The sequence below is a fragment of the Phasianus colchicus genome, chromosome 3 (assembly GCF_987193195.1).
Source record: "Phasianus colchicus chromosome 3, bPhaCol1.hap1.1, whole genome shotgun sequence".
Classification (NCBI taxonomy): domain Eukaryota; kingdom Metazoa; phylum Chordata; class Aves; order Galliformes; family Phasianidae; genus Phasianus; species Phasianus colchicus.
In genome coordinates this window covers 40,028,886-40,056,228 of record NC_143438.1, presented here as the reverse complement: position 1 = coordinate 40,056,228, position 27,343 = coordinate 40,028,886, and the positions used below count along the sequence as shown (strand labels likewise).

The 27,343-nt window shown below is 33.9% G+C and overlaps 1 protein-coding gene across 2 annotated transcripts in view; it reads right to left on the bottom strand.

Annotated features, from left to right (window-relative positions):
* Positions 1-713: 713 nt before the first annotated feature.
* The window catches only part of RTTN (rotatin), an 88,659-nt gene continuing 62,029 nt past the window's right edge, over positions 714-27,343 (bottom strand). The window contains exons 35-49 of one of the 2 annotated variants that reach the window (XM_031589024.2): positions 24,322-24,433; positions 23,337-23,532; positions 22,233-22,323; positions 21,463-21,613; positions 21,161-21,298; positions 20,457-20,668; positions 16,746-16,851; positions 14,210-14,304; positions 11,252-11,329; positions 9,961-10,087; positions 8,275-8,471; positions 7,088-7,355; positions 5,849-5,952; positions 5,424-5,490; positions 714-2,811 (exon numbers count right to left, since the gene is read on the bottom strand). In XM_031589024.2, coding sequence (XP_031444884.2) covers positions 2,729-2,811; positions 5,424-5,490; positions 5,849-5,952; positions 7,088-7,355; positions 8,275-8,471; positions 9,961-10,087; positions 11,252-11,329; positions 14,210-14,304; positions 16,746-16,851; positions 20,457-20,668; positions 21,161-21,298; positions 21,463-21,613; positions 22,233-22,323; positions 23,337-23,532; positions 24,322-24,433 — 2,025 coding nt within the window. In that variant the 3' untranslated portion in view covers positions 714-2,728. Of the gene's footprint in view, positions 2,812-5,423; positions 5,491-5,848; positions 7,356-8,274; positions 8,472-9,960; positions 10,088-11,251; positions 11,330-14,209; positions 14,305-16,745; positions 16,852-20,456; positions 20,669-21,160; positions 21,299-21,462; positions 21,614-22,232; positions 22,324-23,336; positions 23,533-24,321; positions 24,434-27,343 lie in introns of those variants that run through there. The other variant, XM_090137321.1, reaches the window with a different exon arrangement.

Below are 27,343 nucleotides of genomic sequence, written 5' to 3'. Positions count from 1 at the left end.
GACAGACAGTGGGTTTGAGTACACCCTCAGCAAGTTTGCAGATGACACCAAACTGTGGGGTGCAGCTAACACGCTAGAGGGAAGGGATGCTATCCAGAAGGACCTGAACCGGCTTGAGAGGTGTGCCCATGCCAACCTCCAAGTTCAACAAGGCCACAAGCAAGGTCCTGCACCTAGGTCAGAGAAATCCCAAGCACAAATGCAGCCCTGAGGAGAAAGATTTAGGGGTGTTGGTTAATGAAAATTCAACACGAGCCAGCAATGTGCGCTTGCAGCCCAGGCCAACTGTATCCTGGGTTGCATTAAGAGAAGCATGACCAGCAGGTTGAGGGAGTTGATTCTGCCCCTCTACTCTCCACTGGTGAGACCTCACCTGGAGTACTGCATTCAGTTCTGGGGCCCTCAACACAAGAAGGACATCAAGCTGTTGGAGCAGGTTCAGAGATTTGAAGTATATACTCCTTAGAGGCTAAAGTCTTTAAATTTTCCTGAGGATAAATAAATACCAACCACAAGTATTTACTTACACCATTGCTACAGTTAGCTTCCACTACTGTAAAACATCTCAAAATACAGAGAAAATAGAAGTTCTATCTTTGCTCTGTAAAAACAAATGTACTAGCAATTTTTCTGGATTTTTTAACATGAATAATTTCTTCAAGAATTTCTACAGCTCAGTAAAATTGAAATCCTTAAGAGTACAGGCATCTGTTTTATGTTCTTATTATTATACTGTATGTAATTCAATGATATAATTCAACTATGTCAACTATGACTACAGATATTCAGAAGGATAAAAAAAAAAAGATAAACTAATATGCAGCAGCATGTGAAGATTTCACAAGACAAAGTTCTGTCTGCACAGACTTACACAGATCAATAGTGAGGCTGTTAGTTTGCCTTTAGAGCTATGAGACTTCAAACATCTCTTCATTTGCACTCTGCAACATTGTATAGTTCCATTTCTTGAGAATACACTGCTTTCTTTACAAGGCTATGGACTTCAAGAATTCTGGATCAGTAAAAACATTTTAATATGAATCAGACTGAAATAAAATTCAAGGCTGAATACGCTTTAAAAATACAGCTCTATTTTATCTAATCAGATCCACATGTATTTCTGCACTCTGAAACAGCTCTTGCTAAATGATTGCTTACTTCCATTAAAACTAATTTGGCAATAAGTGCTCTCAGTTTTTGTATCTCTGACAAAGGAAGCAAAGTAGCAAGCAATCTTTGTTGTGACTTACACCTTAAATTGAAAGAAATCATCAGCGTTGATTATGCTGAAACAAAGAAGAATCAGTACTGCTAGTGTGACACCTACCCACTAAGCCTCGGCAGAAAACACTAACTTGCAGAGCTAACTACTGTTTATCATTCTCACTCTCACTAGCCTTGCAGCTTAGATTTCTGCAATACTGTGGCATGAGAATGACAGCATTTAATAACTAGTTTGCAAGTAACCATATACAGTGCATAATATGAAAAAGAATCAGGCTTTGATGGTCTCTCTTAGCTTTTTGTTTTGTCAGGGACAGGATGGATAGCTGATAATTGAATTACATTTCTAGTAATGACTTAATCCAGTTATTGTAAGCATCATGGTTATGTCATACAAGCAGTATCAAGTCACATACATAATCTATTCCATAAAGTCATAGAGTGGGTTGTGTTGGAAGGGACCATTGACTGCTACTCTATATCTAACAGGTATAACACAACATGACTGAAAATATTTTAAGTTCTTAAATCTGTTTTCAGTGTGTTTATCTGCAACATTACAAATTACAGACTAAAGGCAAACATTAAACTGAATTAAACAATTTTTTTTAAAGTGTCATGGTGATTTTGGGTTTTCGGTATTCCACATCATAACATCATGTGGGGCAGTGGGAGTTTAACTGTTAATGCTCAAGCTCTGGGTAGCTGCCCGGAAGAGAAGAACTACATTCCCCAGGGGACTTTGCGGTCACAAAGAGTCTCGAGATAAAACTCCTGGCAAGGTCACCTGATGCGCTCTTCTTCGCCTGCCCTTTGTCGGCTCTCCTCTCATCTCCCTGCTGCTCAACTGGACTGCGCATCTCACCTCAGTGTTGTGGTGAGGCCTATCCACCTTTTGGACATTCTCATTATATTTAATTTATTAGCTTTGATTTTAATCATATTGTATTATAAGAGTGTTATCTTGCATTCCGATACTATATTTAGTAAATTAGTTTGTTTCTCCTCAGATCGTTGCTGCTGTTTTTAATTATTTTGGGGTCCCCTGTTCCCTTTTTCCAGAGGCACAGATTTTGTGAAATCCCTCCGCCCCGCTAGTCACAGAACTGGGCCGAACCAGCCCATAAACCGTTGATAGTAAGAAAGCAAAATTTTATTAAGACCAATCCAAAACAGCAATTCTAATAACTTATAGTAACAATTTAAAAAATTACTGACTTTTCACATCTTTTTTCTCTGTACATTCATTCCTCTTCATACATACTTTACATAGCAGCATCATTATAATTCCCCATTGGGATTAGAGTACAAAAAGTCTAAGCTACATTTAATGCAACTTCTTTGGTTCAAAGCAATCAACTCCCCTTCTCAAAGCCTTCATAAATTTCTTCCACAGCATGCATGCTGATGCCATAAATCCATGAATTAAAAGTGCTTTCTTTGAATTCCAGACTTCCATTGAGCAATCTGTCTGATTTCAAAATGAGACTTCATCTGATAGCCATTAACAATCAAGAAGCTGCACTACATTCTCTAAGCATTTTGAGTAATAGGCATTTAGCTCATTTCCCTCTGGCTGTGGAGTACCTAAAATGAAATAAAAACAAGATTTTAATTTCAAATTGATTCTTAATAAAAAATCATATTTTTCAAAGATCAAATCAAATGCCTCGCATTTAACCCATATCCAATTTTATGAGCATTCTGCATTATGGAATAGAAAATTTAAAACAAATACCTAATGTTTCAATTTTTTTATTTGTTTGAGTTGTGTGTGTGTGCGTGTGTGTGTTTGCTTTCCAAGACCCCACTTGGTTGTAAGAACAAAGTAAGAACAAAGTGAAAACTGTCTTTTGATTCTGCTGTGCTACAATAAGATAATCCCTTGGGTTTTCTTCCAAAACTTTTGGGGGAAAGCAAAGTGGGCAATGAAAAAGAACAAAAGACATGTTGAAAAAAATCCACCACTTATACTTAGAAGAACAATCTACCATGTTCAATTGTCACTGTAAATTAATTGAAGAATCACGAGGGTAGGTCAATAAAGAAACTTGATGCAGGAAAATATTGAAGACAACTTCACATCACTGTAAACTGTAACAACTACAGGTCCATAAAGTATTTTGTAGTCATTTTGATATTTAAATGTTTACTGAATTTAAAAATCAATATGTAGGACTATGACTTTCCATTCTAAAGTACTATATCAATAAACATGGATCAATATTATTAAGTACTAGTCTGTGAAAACCACGTATTTCTACCTTGTTGACTAAACTTAATGATTCGAACAGTCTAAGTTTTGTTGTGCTATAAATGTCAACACAAAGTTTTCTATTAGCACGCTTTTAGTATATGAAAACCTTGCTTTATACTACAGTTGGTGTTTGACTTAGTAAAGGATGAATTTGGAACATCAGCACAACGGATTAGAGTTGACGTAGTATGAGAGGGCATTGAGTGCACCCTCAGTAAGTTTGCAGATGACACCAAGTTGGCGGAAGTGTCAATCTGCCTGGGGGTAGAGAGGCCCTACAGAGGGATCTAGACAGGCTGGATAGCTGGGCTGAAGCCAATGGGATGAGGTTCAACAAGGCCAAATGCTGGGTCCTGCACTTTGGCTGCAACAACCCCAGGCACTGCTACAGGCTTGGGGAGGAGTGGCTGGAAGACTGCGTAGAAATGGACCTGGGGGTACTGATTGATGCTTGGCTGAAAATGAGCCAGCAGTGTGTCCAAGTGACCAAGAAAGCCAGTGGCATCTTGGCTTGCATCAGAACAGTGTTGCCAGCAGGACCAGGGAAGTTATTGTCACCCTGTACTCGGTTCTGGTGAGGCCACACCTTGAGTACTGTGTCCAGTCCCTCATTGCAAAAAGAGACACTGAGGCCCTGGAGCGGGTTCAAAGAAGGGTGACAAAGCTGGTGAGAGGCCTGGAGCACAGGCCTCATGAGGAGCAGCTGAAGGAGCTGGGATTGTTCAGTGTGGAGAAGAGGAGGCTCAGGGGAGACCATATTGCTCTCTATAACTACCTGAAGGGAGATTGTAGTGAGCTGGGGGTCAGCCTCTTCTCTCATGTAACTGGTGATAGGACTAGAGGGAATGGCTTCAAGCTACAACAGTGGCTGGACGTTAGGAAATATTACTTCTCTGAAAGAGTGGTCAAATACTGGAATGGGCCGCCCGGGGAAGAGGTGGAGTCACTGACCCTGGTGGTGTTCAAGGAATGTTTGAATTTTGTGTTGAGGGATGTGGTTTAGTGAGTACTATTGGTGATAGGCGGATGGTTGGACTGGATGATTTAAAGGTCTTTTCCAACCTCAGTGATTCTGTGATTCTGTGGAAGAATTAAGCTATGATCTGTTCTAGCATCTCCTAATTAAGATCCTGACAAATAGTGTACTGTAAGCAGAAATTTTGTGGTAATTCTGTCTTTCAGAATATGAAGGTAACTTTGTATTACAAGCTTCTGCACTGATAACCCTGTCTGAATACTAGTGTAGAGCAAATTAATTAAGGAGGAAAATTCATTGGTTTAAAATTAAGTATTTGCATGCTTTTGCAAGATGAGAGTCTGATGCAACAAATTACAACATACAAATCCATTATTACCTACTGAAGCTGCAGCTCCAGACTAATGCTTGAATATCATTTTAAAATGAATGCTCTTGAATTTAGCAATCTATCACACAAAAGCTACTCAAAACTGTAGTTATCTTCAGATACTTCAGAAAACCCTTAAGCTTTCAAAAAGCCAACTAATTCATAGTATAGTGTTTTAAGACTGGCACAACCATCTGCTCTGATTCTTTCTCTATGTATGTGAATACAGTGACTTTGAAAACTCTTTAAGCAAAGTTTAAACTATAAAAACAACTTTTTTTTCCTAAATCATTAACATGGGAGTATAGCATGAAATAAAACTATTTGCTGCAGACAAAAATCAGACCTATTCTTACAAATGAAGATTATTTATCACCTGAGATCTTGTATGAAATTTTTTAAGCAAATGACATTTTACTATCTACATTTAAAAGATGTCTGCCTATAAATCATATCAGTATTCATGATTTTAGAGATGAAAGTATCCTCTCAAAACCTAGCAGCAAGCCAAAAATTACTCTGACAATGTATATTAAAATGCACTAGTGAGCTACTTGAAAAATACAGAACTGGAATTAGCTGAGATTAAAACTTACTTTTCACTAAAGAATATGCTTCATCTATTTTTCTCCTTATTGATGGATTCTTCAAAGTCACTTTTGCCTGCAGCACACAGAAAGAAAACACAATTACTTCATTTTTTTCTCCCATTTTGACACTGTAACAACAAACTCAGCTTCCCTGCTTGTAAATAGATATTGACAATAACTCAATAGGAAGTGAAATTCTTAAATTTTAGAATTAGCATATGCTATCATCATACAGAGTGTATTTATCTAAGCAGAGTGAAATCACAAAGGACAAGTTGCTTGCTTTTGTGGTTCAAACCCCAGTCCTGAGTACCTCTGTGATTAAAATAAGAAGATGGAGCTGCTGATGTAAGTTTTAATTTTATTTACTTAGAAATGCCATGCATAAAAGAAACATTACATTTTTATTCAAGTATTTCTCAAATACTAACCTTCTGATAGTTGTGAAGCAATGCCCAAAGTGAAGCTGCTCCAATTCTCTGAACAACACAACTATCACTTTCCAAACAGGTAGTTAACACTGCAATACCTTTATCTTAAAATAAATAAATAGAACAAATAAACCATCAAGAAAATATCAAAGCCATAATTATATTTACATTTCTCTAGTTTTATACTTGGAGTGCACGTTTTATATGACATGTATTGGTACAGTAGAGGAATTACACAAGTTACAATATCAGATTAAAGTTAAATACACTCACAAAGTGTTTAAAAACAACAAAAAAAACAATGCTAAAAAATAAGCAATGAGTAATAAAACATGCACATGTTATACAGGCATCAGATATGCATAGGGACTGAGGAAGCTATGAGGCTGTTTTATAACTCTCAGGAGCCACAATTAGAGCCACATCAAGATGGAAATTAAGATGTTGTTATTTTCCATAGTAATTGCTATGTAAGTGATTTGTAACCGACGAAAAATATTTTTCTCTCTATAGTAGGTACCTTAATTTCCTAGCCTGACTGTGAAACCAGACTCAGGTAAGATTGTTCACTTAACAAAATTCACAGATAATGTATATGAATAACGTATGCTTAATTAAGGCAGCATCAGGGAAAAATCAAAAAGGATGGACATTATAGAAGATCTGCTGAAAAGACATAAGGAAGGCAGGAGTGTTCTGTCTGCAATTAAATGAGAGAACCTGAAACACCCTAAAAAAAAAAAAAAAAACAACCCAACAACAAAACCAAGCAAAAAACAAAACTAAACAAAAAACTTAAGCAAGAACAGTTCTGTCCCTGTAGTTACATTGAACATATATGCCATGATCATAACTTTATCACTATCATAAACATTTTCAGCACATGACAGAACACATAATAGTTTGTTTCAATAGTCATGATTTGCAGGAAATAATAAGGTTTTGTTTGAAGAGATGAACTTCCATAGCAGAAATTTCTATTAAACAGTTCTGAACTAAATTATTACAAATCCTCTACAATAATTTTGTAAAAACTATTTTGCTTTTTCTTTTGCTAAATATTCTTATTTTGAATGCATTTTTGCCAAAGCATCTAAAACTGCTTCTATGAAAATCATTTTTATAAATATGCTTTTATAAATAATAGTAAGATCTTGATCAGTAACACAAATTGCACCAAAAATATGGTATCATGGAAGACACATTTTTTATTAGATTTAATACCCTTCATGCACTTACCATTAGCTAGTATCTTAGGCTTATTTGTTGGACTAAAACATATGTTATGTAGAATAAGTAGTGCTATATGTTGGCTGCTCTTGTGTTTGCATTTACACATTTCCACTATCTGGTCTAAGAACCCATTTATCTTCATAATCATTTGCTGTCCATCTTCTCCAAAAGATATGTTCAGTAGCAGCTTTAGCCAAAGAGTACACATATTGCTAGGATTTTTATGACTTCCTTTTGGTAATGAAAGAGACAAAAAGTTCTGCAGGAAATTACTCTGTCAGAAGGAACAAAAAAGATGTTAGGATATGTAATGTTCAATGGTTTCTTCACTGCTGTTTAGACTTTCCAAGGTATATACTTGACCAAAACCTAATATTAATGTTTTAGTTGTATTAATACAATATATTTATTTAAATTAGAATTTCCATCACTACATAAGCATTCTGGTTTGCTTTGTATTTATTGTTTTTTCCCCCAAAATGAGCTATAAGCAATTTTTATTGAATCAGTGTAGTACTTATATAATATATTCTTTATTCCTCACTTATATTAACGAGTGTTAAATGAATAGTATAATTCCCTCCATATACAGTCATGGGCAACGTATCTGCAGCAAGTTTGCAGATGATACAAAGCTGGGAAGAGTGGCTGGTATGTCAGAGGATCATGCTGCCATCCAGGGGGAACTCAAGAACCTGGAAAATTTGGCTGGCAAGAACCTCATGAACTTCAAGGAGAAATACATGGGTACTCCCAGTACATACTGAGGGCCACCCAGATAGAAAACAGCTTTGTAGACAAGGACTCACAGATCCCAGTGGAACATGAGGTAGAAATGTGCCACTGTCACTGAGAAGGCTAAAAGTATCTTAGGCTGCATCAGACAAAGCATTGCCAGCAGATCGAGGGAGAAGATCCTTCCCCTTTACTGGCAATCCTGTAGTACTGTCCCTAGTTCCAAGTGTTTCAGTACACAAGAGATGCAGGCATGGTGAAGAATACAACAAAGGGCCACAAAGATGAGTAAGGGACTAGAGCATCTACTCACATATGGGTAAAGGCTGAGAAAGATGGGACAGTTTAGCCATGATCACAAGATATTTCATACCTTCAGTATGAGGGTCTATTACAAAAAGCAAAATGCTTACATGACATATTAAAAGAAAAAAAAGTGACGAATATTATTCACTTACTTTATGAATAATTCCTTTGCAGTCATGAGACAGAGCAAGGTTAGAAAGAAGATCAAAGATCACGTGCTGAAGTGGGCTGTTATCATCGGGTACTTGGGAAGCCAATTTCAAGATGTTATGCATTAATGAACTGCCAGCTGCACTTCGTACAGACACAAGTGATGATTGTCCACTGGTCCAACAAAGTGAAGCACAACCTTAAGGAAATAAAACATTTACCATATAAGACAAAATATGTATACATTTTTTAAAAAAAGAAGAAATTAATGAAAGAATGGAACAGGAATAGCAGTCTACTGTTCTTCTACTGTCAAAAAAAAAAGTAATTGCTCTGTCTTAGAGTGTCTCCTTAAAGACAGGTACACTCCAAGAAATAGTGCAGTTATGTGGCATGAGAATCCAAACTGATCCTCCGAATCTGTTTTAGAAATCAGGTCTCCATACTTGTGAAAGTTTTAACCATAGTACAAAGTAAAATGCTACACTACAGAACTACAAGCTCAAATTAACTCATCAACAGGGAACAACTAAGTTACCAATACAATGTTTATGTAAAAGTATGCATTTATACATTTTTATTTAATGGTATTTGTGAACTGTAACCATGGTTAATTATTTATATGGCAAAAGTAAATAAAAAACAGACTATTTTTAGCTATTATAAACATCTACATGTTTTCTTTGACTGCATTAAGCAGAAGTGGATAAGCAGTTTAGAATAGGTAAGTTTGGGTCAGCTCATAAACTACAACTATGAACAAAAAGAGAAAACATTGTTAATTTAAAATCTTATTAGCAAGGATTAATACAGCCTAGAGTCACATAGAAGAGCAAGAGGACCATCAGAACTTTAAGCTTGATGTCCAGCATTTCACAGAACCTTACACATTCACTGTGGCTGGTGAATACATTCATGTATTTCTGAAGACCATTTTAAAAATGTATTTTTGAAAAAGATATCATAGACTGATGTAAGATCTGGAGATATTAGCTTAAAAAGAGGGTGAAAACACTCAGTTGTTAATATATTCTTAAAAGCTAACTCCTATAGGTATTTTAATAGGGAGAAATCATCAAATACCTATGTTTCCTCAAGTCACAAATTGTTATCTAAGTTGATAACCTGGATATGGAACAAGCAGTGGGAATAATTACTCAGTGGAAACGGAGGATTTCCTTAAACGAAGAGGATTCTTATGAAAAGTGCACTTTTATCAATCTAGTTACTGAGACCAATATATAAATAGAAGAAATACAACATGAAATTAAAGTAGATTACTATATTTTCAACAAGGAACAAAATATAAACTGTATGAAGTACTGATAACATTGTTCTAGACAATAAAATTCCCATAGCAGTATTTCTACATACTATTTAGTTCAGTAAGACTTTCAGCGGAACCAACAGACATGGTTTAAATTAAATGCTATTTAATCCTTTAATACAACTGTATTATTGCTAAATCCAACTCAGTGAAACAGGATCTGAGCAGAAGACTTGAATGTATTAAAATTAAAACTCTTGATAGACTTTGATGGACCAGTGCTTTTATACTCTGCTCTAGCAGTAGTAATAAACATTCTTTTCCCATTATGCTTTTTTTCTGCTCCCTTTTTATGCTATCCTAATTATTCTTTTTAAATATTTTGATATATTACATCAGACTATGTATGTAGTCTATATACCTGGAGGGTAGTATGCAGTGTAGACACAAAGCAAACGCAGAGCTATTTCCATTGAGGAGTCATCTATTAAAAGCCATGGCCACAGCAAATGCAGAACAGGAACAAGATGAGCTTTGAGTGCTGCCATCTATGAAAACATGATGAAGAATTTATATTATGTAAATACTATATCACTATATAATTACTACATTACTATAGTATATACTATATACTTTGAAGTATAAACAAAGTGAGAAAAACAAGTTCTTTCTTACTGTGCCTCATTAGTTTGCTTTAAAGTATTGTACAGAAACATGTATGATTCCACAAGACAATTCTTTATAGACATTGTTCAGTTTTAAATATTTTAACTTTTATTTCAGTAAACTCCTTTGAAATCACTTTTAGTGATATGCATGCCTACACGTTGCCATATATATCTTAATATAAAATATTTCGGTAGCAAATTCTCAAGTATACATTATATATCCATGTTTTTGTTTCTGCACAGCTTTATAATACAATAGTTACTGACAATTATCTGCTAGCAATTAAATTATTCCTCTGAAGAAATATGCCAGTAAGTCAAACTTGTTATTCTAGAACCACCCTATAAAGTTTTAATTACTGGGAGACATGCAAATAAAGGCAAAGATTTATTCACTCCAGTTGTTATTATTCAAGAGCTCCCCATTCTACAGCTACTCCAATTAAACTAACTCTGTTGTACAGAGCAAATAATAGAAAACCAGTTATCAACAACATCCTTCTCTCCTTCAAGAAACCAACTCTGCAGACCCTTGATGAAAATAAGGAGAACTCTCAACAGTAATCTCGTTTGACTTTTTCCTTGGTGTAAATGAAATGGTCTTGATTCTGGAAGGGAAAGGTTGCATTAGCGTAGCCAAAGGAATGGTATATGGGATATATACCATTTGGATAACCAATTGGCTTATGTAGGCCTGTAATGTATAGAAACATTAAATCACCAAGGTTGGAAAAGACCTACAAGATCATCCAGTCCAATCATCCACCTGTCACCAATAGTACTCACGAAACCATGTCCCTCAGCACAACATCTAAATGTTCTGTGAACGTTGCCAAGGTTGGTGACTCCATCACTTCCCTGGGCAGCCCACTCCAGTGCCTGACTGCTCTCTTGGAGAAGCAGTATTTCCTAACATCCAATCTGAATCTCCCCTGGCGCAACTTGAGGCCATTCCCTTTAGTCCTACTAACGTGTTGTTCTATATACAAAACAGGGGCTAAGCACATGCCCTTGACAGAAGTACTCCTGTAAGGAATTACTTACCTTGCATTCTTCATTTTGAAAGAGGCAGTTTCTAAGAAGCTGCATAGCACATCTTAACTGCTTTTTAAGGCTATCCTCCTATTTAGATAAAAGCATTTGAAGATAAGCACAAAAATACAAAAACAATGCATGGCAAGAAAGATATTTCAAATGAGAGGTGAAAATCTAAGGTATCAATGCACAGGTCACATGTCTTCCACATACTTTCCTTCTGATTTCATGGTAGATTTCTTTCAGTTAGCTTTAAACATGTATACCTGCATTCTTCTTCCTCTCTCTTTTTAAGCCACACTATTTCCAGTGGGACTGAACTGGCCAAATGCAGAGATCTGTAATGTAGAGCTCAATTTCTCTGACAATTAAAGAAGAATGGGATGGAACAGTTCCCAGGTTTGAGTTGTACTATCCTAAAGCAGAAATCTAAAAAAAAAAAAAGTCAGATTTCCCAAAAGCACCTATTCAAAATCCTTGGGTGAAAATAAAGATAAACTATCTCTATCTTGCAGATTTCTGTATTTGGTCAGACCAATTCATTGATATATTCTCCTTGTCTTAGTTCACAAGTCTTCATATTGGAAAGTTTCTGACCTTATAAGAATAGTACAAAGATAAATACAGACCTTTGGACAGGGAACTATCATAAAGACTTTCAAGTATAAAAGTGAAAAAAAAAAATCTATCTTCATGGTAGCTGTGACACTAAAAAACTAATGATGGTTTAACCTCTAACTACCATAAGGTTGACACACTAAACCACTTCTGAAAGATGACCAAATTCCAGTAAGCTTGTTCAACCCAGGAGACTGTTTCCATACTTCTATATCTATAAGCATAAAGGAAAAAAGATGTAAAGTAGGATTCATGCTTATTCTCCAATAAGGTGAAAAAACAGTATTTGCTTGTAAATTATACCATGTACAGTTGATGACATTTAAAGATGAATTACGAACCTATCTTAAAAAAGTTAATGAAAGTCAGATGTAATAGAAAAAAAAGAAACATACACATCCTCCTTTTAAAAATATCTTATGACTGGTTTGTCTCATTTTTAACTAAGTAAGATACAAAAAAGATTCTCAAAGAACTTTTTTAGGGATTAATTTACTTAATAAACTCAAATAGCAATAAATCCTATAAAATTCTCCAAGCTACAACTAATACTTAATACAACTTATACAACTATACAACTTAATACAACTAATACTTAAGTGTAAGCTGCTAGAAGGTTAAAAAGCCTATAGATTGTGTTGATGGCACTATCTTGATTTTTACTAAGATCCTGTTCTGAGACCTTTTCTAAAGCTTTGCTATTTGTATATGTATGTGTACTTGGCTAGTATCATGATAATTATTGTGACAGAAAAGGAATCTCAGGTCAAATGCCTCAGTTGCTCTGAGACTGAAGTTAGTTCAAATACATTTTTCCCAATAGTCAAAATAAGACAAAGAATTACCTCTGCTAACCTTACTTTAAGAGATGCGCCCCAAAGTGGGCTGACAGGTGGCTTGTATGGCTTCCACTCATGCAAAACCAAATTACTTATCTTTATGTGTCACCACATACAAACAAGAGCACACTTACATATGCTGCAGCAATTTACAGTCCCAGCTCAATGGGGAAATGTGCCAAAAAGTTTTCTGCAAATTTATTTTAAAAAATTCTTCATTAAATATAAAAAAATCCTTCTGACTAGTCAAGGTCACCTTTCTCAGAGGGTTCTTTCTTTCAGATTTTAAATTCCTTCTACATTTACTGAGAAGCACATACCCCCAGCTTTGCCCTTCTCAGCCCAACAAATATAGAAGAGGAGCAAACTCCAACCTCAATGGGCATACTCAGCACAGGACACTTTTCAGCCTCCATCCCTTGAAGAAGGGATAATAATGTGTTTCAGTGGTCTGAAGAGAAAATCATTATGATCTTCAAATATCAAGGTCAAGTTCCTGTAAGAGCTCATGGTTACAAAATGCAGTTTCACATCCTCACAAATCAAGCTTAATGTCCGTTTGTACCAATGTCAAAGAGAAAAATAATATCTAGCTTAAACAATGCACATCTATTCTGCAGAAGGATACTTTCTGCAATTGCAAGTTAATGTGGGATTGTATGAGATATCAAATTTGACAGCAGAAGTCATTACTTGCATTTTAATAATTCTCTTAGATGAAAATAGTAGAAAGCAGGCAGAAACTTATGAAATTGTTGTATTATAATAAATCATCTATTTTTAGATGTGGTAAGGAAGAGCTGGGGTAATAGATGAGTCTGATGATGGAATGAATGAAAATTAAAAAAGAAAAGCTAAAAGAAAACCTTGTGAATGGAGGGAAGAACATGGGAATATTGATAGTGGAAGGAGCACATACATGAGGTAAACAAGCTGATAAGAAGCTAATGACAAGGTCAGCTGAGTGTGATAAGAGATCAAGGCATCCAATCCAACTATGTAGAATAGAAAAAGGAATGTAATTGGAAAACAAAGAATAGAAGAATTTAGAGAATAAAAAACAAGATATATACGCACAAGTAAAATGCACAAGTTGTGGGATAGGAAGGAGATTGGGAAAAGGCAATAAGCAAATGGCTAGGACAGCTTAAAAGAGGGAGGAAAAACTGAAAAATGGAAAAGATACATTCTTGTGAAAACAAGGTGAGAAAAATGAGCTACGTTGGGCAGGGGCATGACTGTTAAGGTTGGAAATCCAACTTTGAGAAAAAAAAGAACAAACTAATAATCAAGTTTGCAAAATCCCTATATGTGGGGATTCTTAAGGAAGCCCTACTATAAAGATCCACTACAAGCTGTCATTTATTTTCTTCCATCTGAGGCAACTACCAACAGTACACACTTCAAGGAGAGGGAAAAAAAAAAAAAAAAAAGCTGAGAAGTGTCTTCTCATATCAGTCTTCTGGTTTGTTTGCTTGTTTTTGTTTGTTTTTTATTTTTTTACAGTTACCTTTTTTTTCTGTGCTTTCCCAGGCTTTAGAGAATCCAAATTCAGCTGCGCATGAATGTGCTTCATCTGTTCTATATAGCTACCTATCAGGCCAACTGGAAGACAAAAATCATTAATTTTTAGAAGCTCATTCATAAACAGAAGAATTCAAAATACCTTGTTGTAATGTGAATTTTCAAGGCAATTCAAAATAAAAACATAATAATTAAAAAAAACCCCTAAGATTAGGCGTTAGTAGTACACAGTAGTACGGCAACAGTCATTCTGGAACAGAAGATTTTAGCTCTTACAAAGATGCTTTCAGTACTCTCCTGAAGTTTAATTATTCAGTTCTCCAAATTCTGCAAATTCATATAATCTCCTTGATATCAGGAAGTAACTACTACAGTCCCTGAGATGGATTGCACCTAGCAGAATGATCTCAAGAACCAAGGATATTTTTGAATTGTCCTGCAACAGATTCCTGTGAGGAGAGTCTTCAATGAAAAAGGAACAGATAAGGAAAGTGGAGGGTAATGTTTGATGATTTCTTCTTATCACCTATTTTTCCAATAATTCTTCATTTCTGTGAGTCACTGAAATAAGACAGACAGTTGATAAAGATGGAGACAGGCTAGCTTATGAAAATGAATTGGGAGGATGAAGATAGCAAATCATAACTCTTCAGGATATCTTCAACAAAGCTGCAAAGAAGACTAAATTTTTGAAAGATCAGGGCACTCATTTATCTTACCCAAGTTTTTCCCCATCACAGAAGATTTGCTACATCTGAAGACAAAAAAAAAAAGAAAAAGCTAAGATTCAGGTGGTTCAGAGTGAAAAATGTTATTAGTTTAATGGCATCCAGAGTTCTCGAAGTTACAAGATCACAGCATCATGGGATATAATTCAAGTTGGAAGAGATAGCATCCAGAGGTCATATAGACTAAACTAGTATTCAAAGTAGAATCAGCTATAAGACTAGAGAAGGTCTACGTGGTGTCTTATCTAGCTGGGTTTTGAAAGTGTCCGAGGACAAAGTTTACATAATACATCTAGGCAACCTGATCCTCTATATGGCTGCCCTGAAAGATAAAATGTTCCTGTGCAGACAGAAATCTCCCTCGTTTCAATTTTTGCCCATTCTCTCTCATCCTCCTTTTCTACACACTGTGAAAAAATCTGTCTTCTTCACAACCTCATATATACACGCAGGTTAATATTAGGTTCCCCCCAAAGCCTCCTTTTCTCTAGGTTGAAGGCCACTGGCCTCAGTCTTTCCTCTAAGCTCCAGATCCTGCCCACCCTGTTGGCATGCCACTGAAATCACACCAATTTACTGATAACTTTCTTGTACTGGGACAAATCTGGATACATTATTCCAGATTTTGCCTAGAAAGTGCTAGGTAGAGGAAGATAATCTTTTCCCTCAACCTACTGGCTGTGCTTAATATAGTCTGAAATGCTCTTAGTCTTCTCACAATCAGCCTACTGCTTATCTCAAGGTCCTTTCGGCTGCACAGTTTTAAGCTGTTGTTCCTCTCTGGGTGCAGGACTTTGCATTTGTGCATTTAAAAGTAGTTCTTAAGATCTGAACTTTTGATGGCAGAGCTATAGATATTCTCTGGACGGTAATTTGAACTCCAGAACTCCTCTTTAAGACTTGTGCTTTATCACAGCTAGGATTTAAAGGCTGCTTTAGCACTCGTAGTGCTTTTACATTAGTCAGGTCTTAAATGACTTAGTGGGTCTTCAACATAAGAACCACATTGATTGAAGCAAAGGCTGAGAAGACCATTAATACCTTGGGAAGTAGCAGGAAATAGGATTTGAAGACTGGAGTTTTCTGCCACTACTAGGACCAGGCATTGAGCGGATATACCTAAGTGTATTTCAGTGCAATCTAGGCTTAAAGGAACAACAAACAGCAGAGATGGAAGTAATCAGAAAGCATTCAAGAGAAAAAAAGGTAATTGTGATGATCAGCAAATATTAAATGTACGATACATGACAGACAAATTAACTGGTAGATTCAAAAACATCTGATTAGAGGTTTTTAATTCTGTTTTACTACTGTAAAGATCCTAGGAATGGAAGATGTTGCACTGCAAGAGGAAAAAATACTACTTAAACTGAAAAAATTGGAAGAATAAAACTAAAGAGGCGGGAAAGATGGAGCGGTGAAGAAGTATTTTCTTGTCTGGGTGCAGACAGAACTGAAAGTACAGAGCATACTTTCACTAACAAGCCTCTATTGCCATGAAACAAGAAATGGATGAATTCTTTAAGACACTGTCAGAGTGAAGAGATCTTTGGAATTGAATGGATGAATATGAGTAGTAAAAGCTCACCTGTCCTAATATATATGATATTTAAACATGTATTTTTCAACTGGACACTGGATTTATTACTAATACATTTTAGCAAAAACACCTTAGCAAAAAAGTCTCTGAAAACTAGGTATTTTTTTTTGACAAAGGCTATTACAATTAGTAAAATGTGAACAACACCTTCAAATGGTTTGTAAAGCATTGATCATACACTTAAAAATGCTCACCTTCCAGTGCATATTTCTGGACATTTTTACTGACAGCTAATAGAGAGAGCAGTGCATTCGCAGCAACATCTTTCAGCACATCCTTTGAAGATTTCCTTTCACAGACCTACAAATAAAGCAATTTCATTATCACACTGAAAAAGTAATCATATTGAAAGTATTACTCATATTGTAAACATGCTGCCATAGTCTATATTCTCATTCTGATAGTTCATCACTATATTCCTGTCTAGAATTCTCCCTCTCTACATTCATGTTTATAGTTTATTCACATTGAAGTATTTCATTATTTTCTCTAACAGAAAGGAGCAGAAAGCAAAAAAAAACCAAAACAACAACAAAAAAAAACCCCACCACACCTATTTACTCGTAAAGCCTACTCCTCTTTCTTTTTTCTTAACATACTACTTTCCCAAAGCCTAGGTTAATCTTCCAAAGACCATTCCTAATACTTAGGCATACTATCACTGTCAACTTACTAACATACTTCCAGTGCAATGTCACTTTCCTTCAACAGAATGAAGAAGCACTACATACCAGTGAATTTCTTAAGAACAAAAATATCAACACAGGTAAATTTTACATACTCTTCCAGTGAGAATAAAATAGCACTTTGTCTTATTTTTGTGTTCCTGATTTTTGTTTTTTTTTGGACATGCAGTATTTCTAATAAGAAAACTACAAGCTCTGTATTTTCAAAATAATATTCAAAATCATATTACAAGATAGTGGAAAGGACTGAGAGCTGTCTGTGAGTTATGTATTATCTGCTAGAGAACTATATCTGTCTAGCAATTTTCTCCTCAGATAAGTTTCCAAAGTAACTGAAAATGGTATTTAGTGTAAACAGAAGAATACAAGAAAGTTGGAATCAACGCTGGTTTATGGTGAAAGAAAAACTTATTTTTAAAGTTAGTCTAAAACACAGCATCCAAATAAAAGCTTAGTACTTCCAACAGAAATCTCATAAATACTTAGCCATATGACTACCTAAATTTGACACAGTTATGAATATCATATATACCATCTTTTGTTGGATTCAATCCTTTAATTAATAATTTTCTTACAATTTTTTAATATGCAATAAAATATCAATATTTGTTCAAGGGTTATCATTTATCAAAGAGTTATTGAGAACTAAAAAGTCAAGAGATGAAGACTAGTAAGCTAATAACTTGACAAAGATATTGATGACAACTTTAATTAATGATACAAACAACTGCCAGTAGATTAAAGCACTTAATCAGTGACATGGGACGTTTTTGATCTAGCCATTCAAAATCTTTTAGCTGACTAAATTTCTACTTGTGTGTATATATATAAATACATATGTATACATCTATCAAAATAAATATGCATGAACTATAAATAAATAAAATGTACATATATATAATTAATTTAATATAATTTAATTAATAATTAAAATCAAAATGAAACAAAACAGGAAAATCCACCATATTTTCTTGTCAGTCTCCTTAGTATTTTCCTTTAATTAAAATATTTTGCGGACAATTAGAACTTATTAAATAAGCAAGGTTAGTTGTACTACATCTGTATTATTTATTTATAAGTTTCCATTTCATTTACTTCAAAATTTTACCTAAATTTAAAAAAATTTAAAAAGCTAGCAAAAGGTTATTCTTGAAGCACATTAATAGCTATATGTAGAATTTTAAAGCCTTCAACGACAATTTTAACTTATTAGTTATATTGTATTGAAATGAGAATGGTCACTTTCAATACTTTTTATGAATTATGACAAATAAGTTTAAGATGTCTCATAAATCCTCAGCAGATCTAGCTATGTTAGTCTAAGTCAACTGTATGTTATTTGAAGGGGAGATCACATAATTCATAAACATTTTAAATTTTGTATCAAGAAAAAATAAGATCCTAAACTTGAGATTTTATGTAGCAATTATGGTTTTCTTATAGCATTTATTTCTGAGTTTGAAAATGCACAAAGAAGGGCTGAAGTTTATATACACAAAAGCACCAACGCTTTTTAAAGAACAGTAGGGTATTTATTAAAGTGGTTGTATGGAATAACACTTATCAGTTTAGCACCTAGTCCTCTAATATTCACACTTGCAGATGTATGAAAGCACTTGCCATTACATAACATCCATTTTCTAGACTTCATATAGTTAGGATGTTAAATGGAGATGAGTGATAGCTTAAAAATTCCTATTCACATCCTCCTTTGTGTTAATTATTTGCTTAAGTGCTTCTCTTAGAGAAAGACCATATTTACATTTCCTGACATTTTAATGGCTTATTTTACAGTATATGACCTCCTCTTTCAACTGCATCACAATGACCACCATGGGAAAATAAATAAATAACTAGATGTAACTAAATCTATGCACTTTGCTCTTCGGAAAATTAAAGCTGCTTCTTTCCCAATTCTGCCTTTTTTTCCTTTCTTTTTTTTTTTTTTTTAAAATCACATCAGATATATCATTTACATATAGTATAAAGCTTCAAGAAGCACAAGTTATCTTTTGAGCTCTCCTGTGAGTTAATTTGACAAGAATTCAAGAACCACAGGAAGAGAGATGAAACGATACTAACACAACAATATAACAATATTTTGTTCCTACCATTCAACTTGCACTGATACATACTCAAAACATATTATTATTTTACATACCAAAATAGGACTAAACGTAACTCTAAAAATTACTATAAAACACTGACTGCAAAACAACTGAAATTGTAAACTACAACTGTAGTTGTAACTGAAACCTGCATCTGGTAGACAAACACTACAAAACAAACAAACAAAGCCAAAGCAGCAAACAAAACCCTACAAGCATTAACTTGAAGTGTTTCGTTTGCAGCCAACTTTTTTAGTATGCTTACTCATGGATCAATATTATTGTTACAATGAAAAACTGCACATAATATAAAAATGGACGAGTATGTAGACAGAAGAACTGTTATGTAGGGAAAGGTAAGTTAGACATATTTCTTGCATAACTTGTTTTATTGCTAAGAAATGGATGATATTTTAACAGTGTAAATAAATGAAGGAGGTAAAGATTATTTCAGACAGAGCAAGGATGTATAAATTCAAATAATGAAACTACCGAAGGAAAGACAGAACATTCAGAATGAGTCAAAAAAAACCATCTTTCCACCAATACATAAACTTGCTGGAAGATTCAATGAAAATATGCTACCTGGTTAATTTAAAACTAGTTTGGAAAATACACTAATATGAAGTGTATTAAAGAACAATAACACTGCTCTTAGACTGGCAGAAAATTAACTGAAGGAGTTAATGGTCCATTTTAATTTACAAAAACATCTTATTAAGAACAATGATTCTGTCTTTTACAATGAGGATAATTACAACCTGAGCCATAAAGTCTCATAACATGTTTGAAAAATGAAGAAAAAAGACCATATCATTATTTGGCCAAAGATACTCTGTCATACTTCCTACAAAAGATCTTATCCCATGCTTTTGCAGAATAAAAGTAGTGTCCATGCAAATAACTTCCCAGGAGCTGCTGCTTCACATTTTTTTCCAACTTATTTAATCGATTTCAAAATTCATTAATAAATTCAGTAATAGATGTCTCAAATGAAAGGTACCTTGGTTCATAATTAGAAACTTTTTTTTTAGGCAACAACATTCTTTTTTTAACAAAGTACAGAAGAGAAAAAGTATATTCTGCAAGCACACAATGAAATTTTAAATACCTGAATAATTAATTCAGTAAGTTGAATCACTGATGCCTGACATTCTTCAGAGTGATCTAAAAGAAAGCTAAGAGTTGGATCTTGACATATGCTCTGTTTATCTTGCAGTTGTCTTCTTCCTTCTTCATTCAAAAGGACAGAAAGGAACTGTAAACTAGCTGTATATAAAGCTGGATGAGTGGTTGACAGATGAATACAATCACAAATTGTATCTGAAAGATGAAATCATAAGCTTGAGTGACACTCATACCTTGGTGTCTCTAAATATATTAGAGAACCATGATGATAAATACAAGTAATTCACAAAGGAACAAAAAAAAAAAAAAAAAAGAATGATCATAGTCGCCTCCCCCTTGACAAACCACCTGAATAATAATCTTGAATTGCTGTAACCCTTATCTCACTTCAGAACTTTCACTTTCCTTTTGAGTAAGATAAAGCAACAATATCTTTAAAGGGAAAAAAAATGGATCATTTCAATCTCGATTTGAAAGTGCTGCATTTGTTTAAGATTTAGAGCTAGAACTACTGACCAACATACGAAATCAAGAGAAAAATTCAGTCAAGCTCTCCAGGTACATTTATGTTTGTAATTTTGTATATGACATCAGACATTACTTAGAAGGTAGCATGGTATGCCTCCCTCTTCCGTTTATTTATTTTATTTGTTACCAAGTTAAAACCCTTTCAGAAAGAGTTATTACCAATTACTGCTGTACAATGACTTGCAAGAGCTGTCGCCACAAATGGAAAAACTATTTGGCTACTGTTCCACATTAATGTAGTTAGAAGGTTGAAGAAATCTACCCAGGTTTCATGAAGTACAGATATTAACTCAGAATCTGCAAAGAGAATATAGAAAAATCTATGAATATAGAAAAATCTATTTATACATACACACAAATCTGGATAGCTGTGCCTGGAAACAACTGCTACCAAATAAAGCCAATACTCAAACAAAGAGCTGCCTCTGTATGACTTTATTGGAAACAAAGCTCTTCATTACCTAGTCCATCTTTAGAGCGAATGGAGAGAATTGTGAAGGCATTTCTTAAGAGAGGTTTCAACAGTTCCTGAATTACAAGCTGAGAGTCCACCAGTAAACATGACTTCAGAAGCCTGGACACAGATGATAAGTATTGAAGTAACAACAATACCTGTTAAATATTTTCAAAGGATAAGAAAGAAGAATATTTGCATTTTTCACATTTTTAAAAATATATTAACTTGATTCATAACTTTTTGAATGAATATATATCATTTACACTTCTTCCTAATGTTCTGAGTATCTGCCTTCAAATTTTACTAAGTTAAATTTGAGACAAAAGTAGTTCCAAACTATAGTTCCTTATACACTGCACACCACAGCAAGTTGAGAACTATTCAGGTGTTCACAGGATTAGAACCAAAGTAAAGCTGCCAGATTTATCATGTAAAATAACTGTGTCACTAACTCCATCTGGCTCGTACTTCAGTTTTGTACAAAGAAAATCTATTACGTTTACTGTAATTACAATGTGTTAAAAAAAAATTAGTATTCAGTTGTTTGATGGTTCTAAACATAGTTCTAATACAGAAATTAACTTTTCAGTGTTAAGCATAGCACACTATTTTCACTTAAACTTTTTCAAAAGCACAAAGATTCATACAAATGTAACCTGTGGCAGGATGTCTGGCATATGTTAATAAATATAGATAGAAAACAAATATTTTCATAATTAAAAAAAAAAACAAAAAAAAAAAAAAAAAACAAAAAAAAACAAGTACTTCTCTAACCTGAGCTTTTACATGTTCTGTATGACATGGATTACCCAATGGAGCTTTCAGTTCCAAGATATATCTCTCAACCAGATTAGCACTTACAAGACTAAAACAAAATAAAGTTGGTTAGAAATATACTAAAATAATTAAACATTTTACTAAATTACCATTCTATATCTGAATATTAAAAATAGAACATCATAATTTAACTATAGTCTCTTAATTTTTTTTTAAACAAATCTAGTGTAATAGCAACTATAGTAGCATTCAGCTGTTTCATAATAGCTAGACTAATGTGAATTCTAATGGTCATTATTACATTGGTTAAAATTCTTTATATTTGATTGCTTATTTTCTTTTCTATGTAAGAATAAACAGCTCCGTAATACTGTAAACTGTATTCAAATAAGATTTTTTATCATTAATTGCAGTATGAAGAGCAACTCCAAAAGCTCTTCAAAGCCTTAAAAAAAACCCACAATTTTCATTCTCCACTTCATGATTTTTTAAACACTGTTTATAGATGAAAGAATTTGTTATGATATGAGTGGAAACATGCAATATAATCTGAAGACTATTTTGAAGATGCTCCTTCTTTAAAAATAAACAAACAAACAGACCCAAATCAAACAAACAAGAAAACCCACTACAGTCTCTGATCTAATACTTCCCAAAGCTGGCACACATTACTCACTCTCTTTAACTGCAACAAGCCTTGGCTCACCCTCAAAATATAGCTAGCAATTAAAACTAGAAAATTATAAAACGAATCAAACTGATCTGCAATTCTGAAGAGCTGAATTGCTAGGAAATGTTAAATAAGAAAAAAAAACCTCCTCTCCCTCTCAACAACTAAATTACCACTGAGACGGTACACAGTACACACAACAGTTCTGTAGAAGGTAAACACGACTAATGGTATCACTGATTAATAATATAGAAAATAATATATATATCTGTATATTCAAAAATACCAATAGGCATTTGTGAGCACTTCAGAAGAAAGAAGAGATCAATGTTTTTAACAGTTTTACTGAGAAATACTGGTAGATCCCCTTTCAAACTTTTCATCTCTGTTACTATAACTTGTCTGTAATTCATCAGCTATTGATCTCATACCTGCTGAGAGCTGTTAGCAAGTCTCGTTGAAGGGCAATTTCAGTATCTGTTGGTGCAACAATCAGCAGATTGCGCAGAAGGCTGCAAACAGCTGACAAAAGTGCAGGTGTGACTACAGCACACTGTTTAGACATTGCAGCAGACATAGGAGAATCATGTTGACTTGGAGATGCTGTTGTGGTAGTATCACTTTGACCTAGCACATGTTTAATTAAAAAAAAAAAAAGAAAAACATACAAAATATTGAAAAGATGAATTAAAGCAGCCCCACAAAACATCATGATTTCTACTTTACATAAAATGTCTGAATATACTTAAAATATATATACTTAAATTATATTAATTAATTTAATAAATTATTATACTTATATATATACTTAAAGTGGTATATTCTGGAGTGAGGGAGAAAAAAAGAAAGAAAAGAAAGATAAAACAAATGAAATATAGAAAAGTGTTATTTAAAATAGCTCTGAAATAAAATGTACTTTCTATGGGCACCAATAATCATTAAATATAAATGGTAAATTTATAATGATATAAATTCTGTTTTCAATTCTTTCCTAAACAAAAAACATTTATATCTTTATATAGAAAATATATGAATGTAGGTCTACATATCATCTATATAAAGCTTATATACTTTATATACATTTTATCATCCTACATATAAATTGAATTATATTTATAAACATACAAAGCTTTTTGTGTATGTGCGTATGTATACAACTGCTTCACTGATAGAAAATGTTTTGAAAGGGTGATTGGGTGACAGGAATGAGTTACACTTCAAGCAGTATCAACCATTCCTACTTCTGTCAAATCCATCTCCATTTACAGGGAGTCTTTCTAGTTTTCTGAAATAACCATTAGAAACATCAATGGTAGTGTTCCACTAATGCACACGCTTTATACTCAAGTACAAATACTGGAATATTAGCAGGCCAAGCAGTAATTACTATGCATACAAACTCAAAATTTGACTTACCTTGTGCCATAAGACGATTAATTGCAGTTTCAGGAATGAAACCAGTTGAATTTGCTGGGATTGTTGCCTGAAGCTCAGTAACATTCCCTGGTGCTGGTGATGCAGACAGAATCTAGAAAGTCATAAAAAGTATATTAGTTGATTCCAGCTTTCATAGAGGAGACTTCTATTTACACTTGGCTTAAATGAAAAAAAAAAAAAAAAAAGTAGATACAAATTACTTGCAACCAAAACCAATTTCATGACATTTGTTCATATATACATTATATATACACAAAAATATATAAATTTATATGTATCCACTAATCAAAAATATTGAAAGATAAGTAATATGAACCAGCTGAAACATTTCAGTTAAAATTAATCAATGTGCACGATACTGGGAATTTCTGGCACTACATAGTTCTGTCACTACTGAAGTGCTTAAATTCAAATTCCTCATGGACTATTTGCTCTACTGAGACCATCAAGACTTTTGCATTTATATCAAGAAAAATACCACAAGTGGGTTAGTTGTCAGCTAAAGTTGAAGTTCCAGAGCCTGTCTGACTCTGAATACTTATCTTAATCTTCATCCCACTAACCTTAAATGTGTTTATTTCATGCTGAAAATACAAGATACTTATATCACATTAAATAATTTAGCATGCTTTTTCTACCAGTTGAACAACTAGATTATTCATCATATTATTAATTTTGAATGCTTTCAAAAGGGATTCTTAATGCTTTTGTTACGGTGTTTATGACCACAAGCTTGAAATCAGAAGACAGAGACTCCAAAGTTTAATAGTTTTGTGACACAAGAACTCTGAACTGTCGCAAAATAAATGACAAGTACTGTTCATATCAGGTCTTTTTTCACTTCTGTTAATTTTGATTCCTATCTAAACAATTCACATAACATTTTTTTCCAAGAATAACAATTTACAGTGTAAAGAATACAGAGCCTTGGGAACAACAATGAAATCTCAGGACAGTCACAACTTGAAGAAGGATCTGACTAGACTTTTCTTCATAGTGAGCTTTCTAAGGAAGACTGAAATATTTCAGAATTTTTGGTGATAAAATTTAATTAAAGTATTGGTTGCAATATTTCTTAAGTATGGAAAAGTCAGAACCAACTTAATTGACAAAATACAAAAAATGGAGTACGAAAAAAGGAAATCAGAATTATTCTTTTCCTACTCATTGTATTCTTGCAGCTAGCTAGCTCACTGCTTTCCAGGCTTTGATTTTTTCAGGAGTATATTCAGCTACCTCAATTCTCTACACCGTATTTTCCCTTCTTTTGAGAAGGTTTAATCCCACTGTCCTACCAACCATCAATGTCAGATGTTGCCAGGCTTCCATGGGGCTTTGAGCAATCTGATCTAATGGAAGGTCTTCCCACTGTTGGAAGAGGGGTTGGAGCTAGATGATGTTTAAAGTCTCTTCCAATAGAAACCATCCTATGGTTCTACATGCACAACTTCACTTGAGACTAAAGTCCGTGTATGAACAGAAAGCTGGAGGTAGCAAGATTTGTAAGTGAGATTTGGGGTGTGTGTCTGAAGTCAAGGACACACATACCTGAGATATCTGGGGTCACTAGGATATGCCTAACAGGGTACCTTTATGTTGGCAAACAGCAGTACCAAATTGCACCAACAAATTCAAATTCAAACTTTATTTAGATATATAACTAAAAAGCATATTTGAAATAAATTATTTAAAGTTTAACACTTGTTGACTTCAATCGTTATTAAAATCATTTATACAAGAGTAAATCAATCCATCTTCACACATGACAAATTCTGCATTTATTTAGCACTACAATTCCAAGCATTCTAATAATTGACAAAAGGCATTATTCTTTCTCAAGTAACAAACTCCAAATGCAAACTCCACTTCTACAACAAGTAAACTCTGAAAGGAGTTATTACTATGTTGAGAGTCATCCTAAAGATATTATTATGAATTCATATGAGCACATTCATATGTTAATAAATATTATCATTTAAATAGAACAATAAATTATGTTTCTTGCAAAAACCATCTAAAGACTTTTAGCAAATAAATAAAAATTAGGGTATTAGATATGTAAGAAAAAAATCAATGAAAGTTTTATCCGGTAAGAAAAACATTATATTCTTGCAGTAATATGACATTTATTAGTAATTGCTTCATAGTGAGATATGGGTTAAAAAACTAATCCTTTCGCTATCTTAACAGAATACATATAGTAATACAACAAAGTTACTTCCACGCTGTTGTGTCTTCCAGGAAATAAAAGATCTAACCTCTTCTATATATCACCTTTGATAAGGAACAGCTGGAGATCTAGGACATCATGTCCACAAAAGGGTATTGACTATTGTCACCATATTCTTTCTGGGAGCAATGCTCTGCTGCTTAATAGCAAAACAACAGATATTGCAAGGGAGTTCAGTGGGGTAAAAAAAAGTTGCACAATAGGGAGACAATGACTGTAGACTAGAACAATTAAAAAACAATACAAAACTCATTCTTTTTCAAAGGTTTAAATTGCCTGTAGAACAAGTTGGTAACCATAGAACCTGAAAATAAAATACATATTATTTATAAAATAGGACAAAGATTTCACAGGTAAGAATGACCAAGACTTCGCTATTTGGGAAATATTTATAGATCCTTAACTTGAACCTTAGCTTAATTTTTAAAATAACTACTCATTCTGCTAAGCAGCCCTAGGCAAAGAACAGCCCTAATGTATTTACACAGAGTAAAACAAGTTTGTACATATATGCTGTATAGTGTTCTCAATCATAATAATGAACAGAAACATATTGGTTGCAACAAAATTTAGTGTAATGATAATAATGACTAATGTTTAAATAGTAAATTCTATAAGAGACAAAACATGGTTATTTCCCTAGAACAGCAACACCCACAGTACAGTTTACAGCAAAAGAATTTGGACAAAAATATGGAATCCACTGAGACCTTAAATACAAAAAATACAGCATTTACCAGTCAGAGTATAAGTAATTCAGCTCTCCTGCTG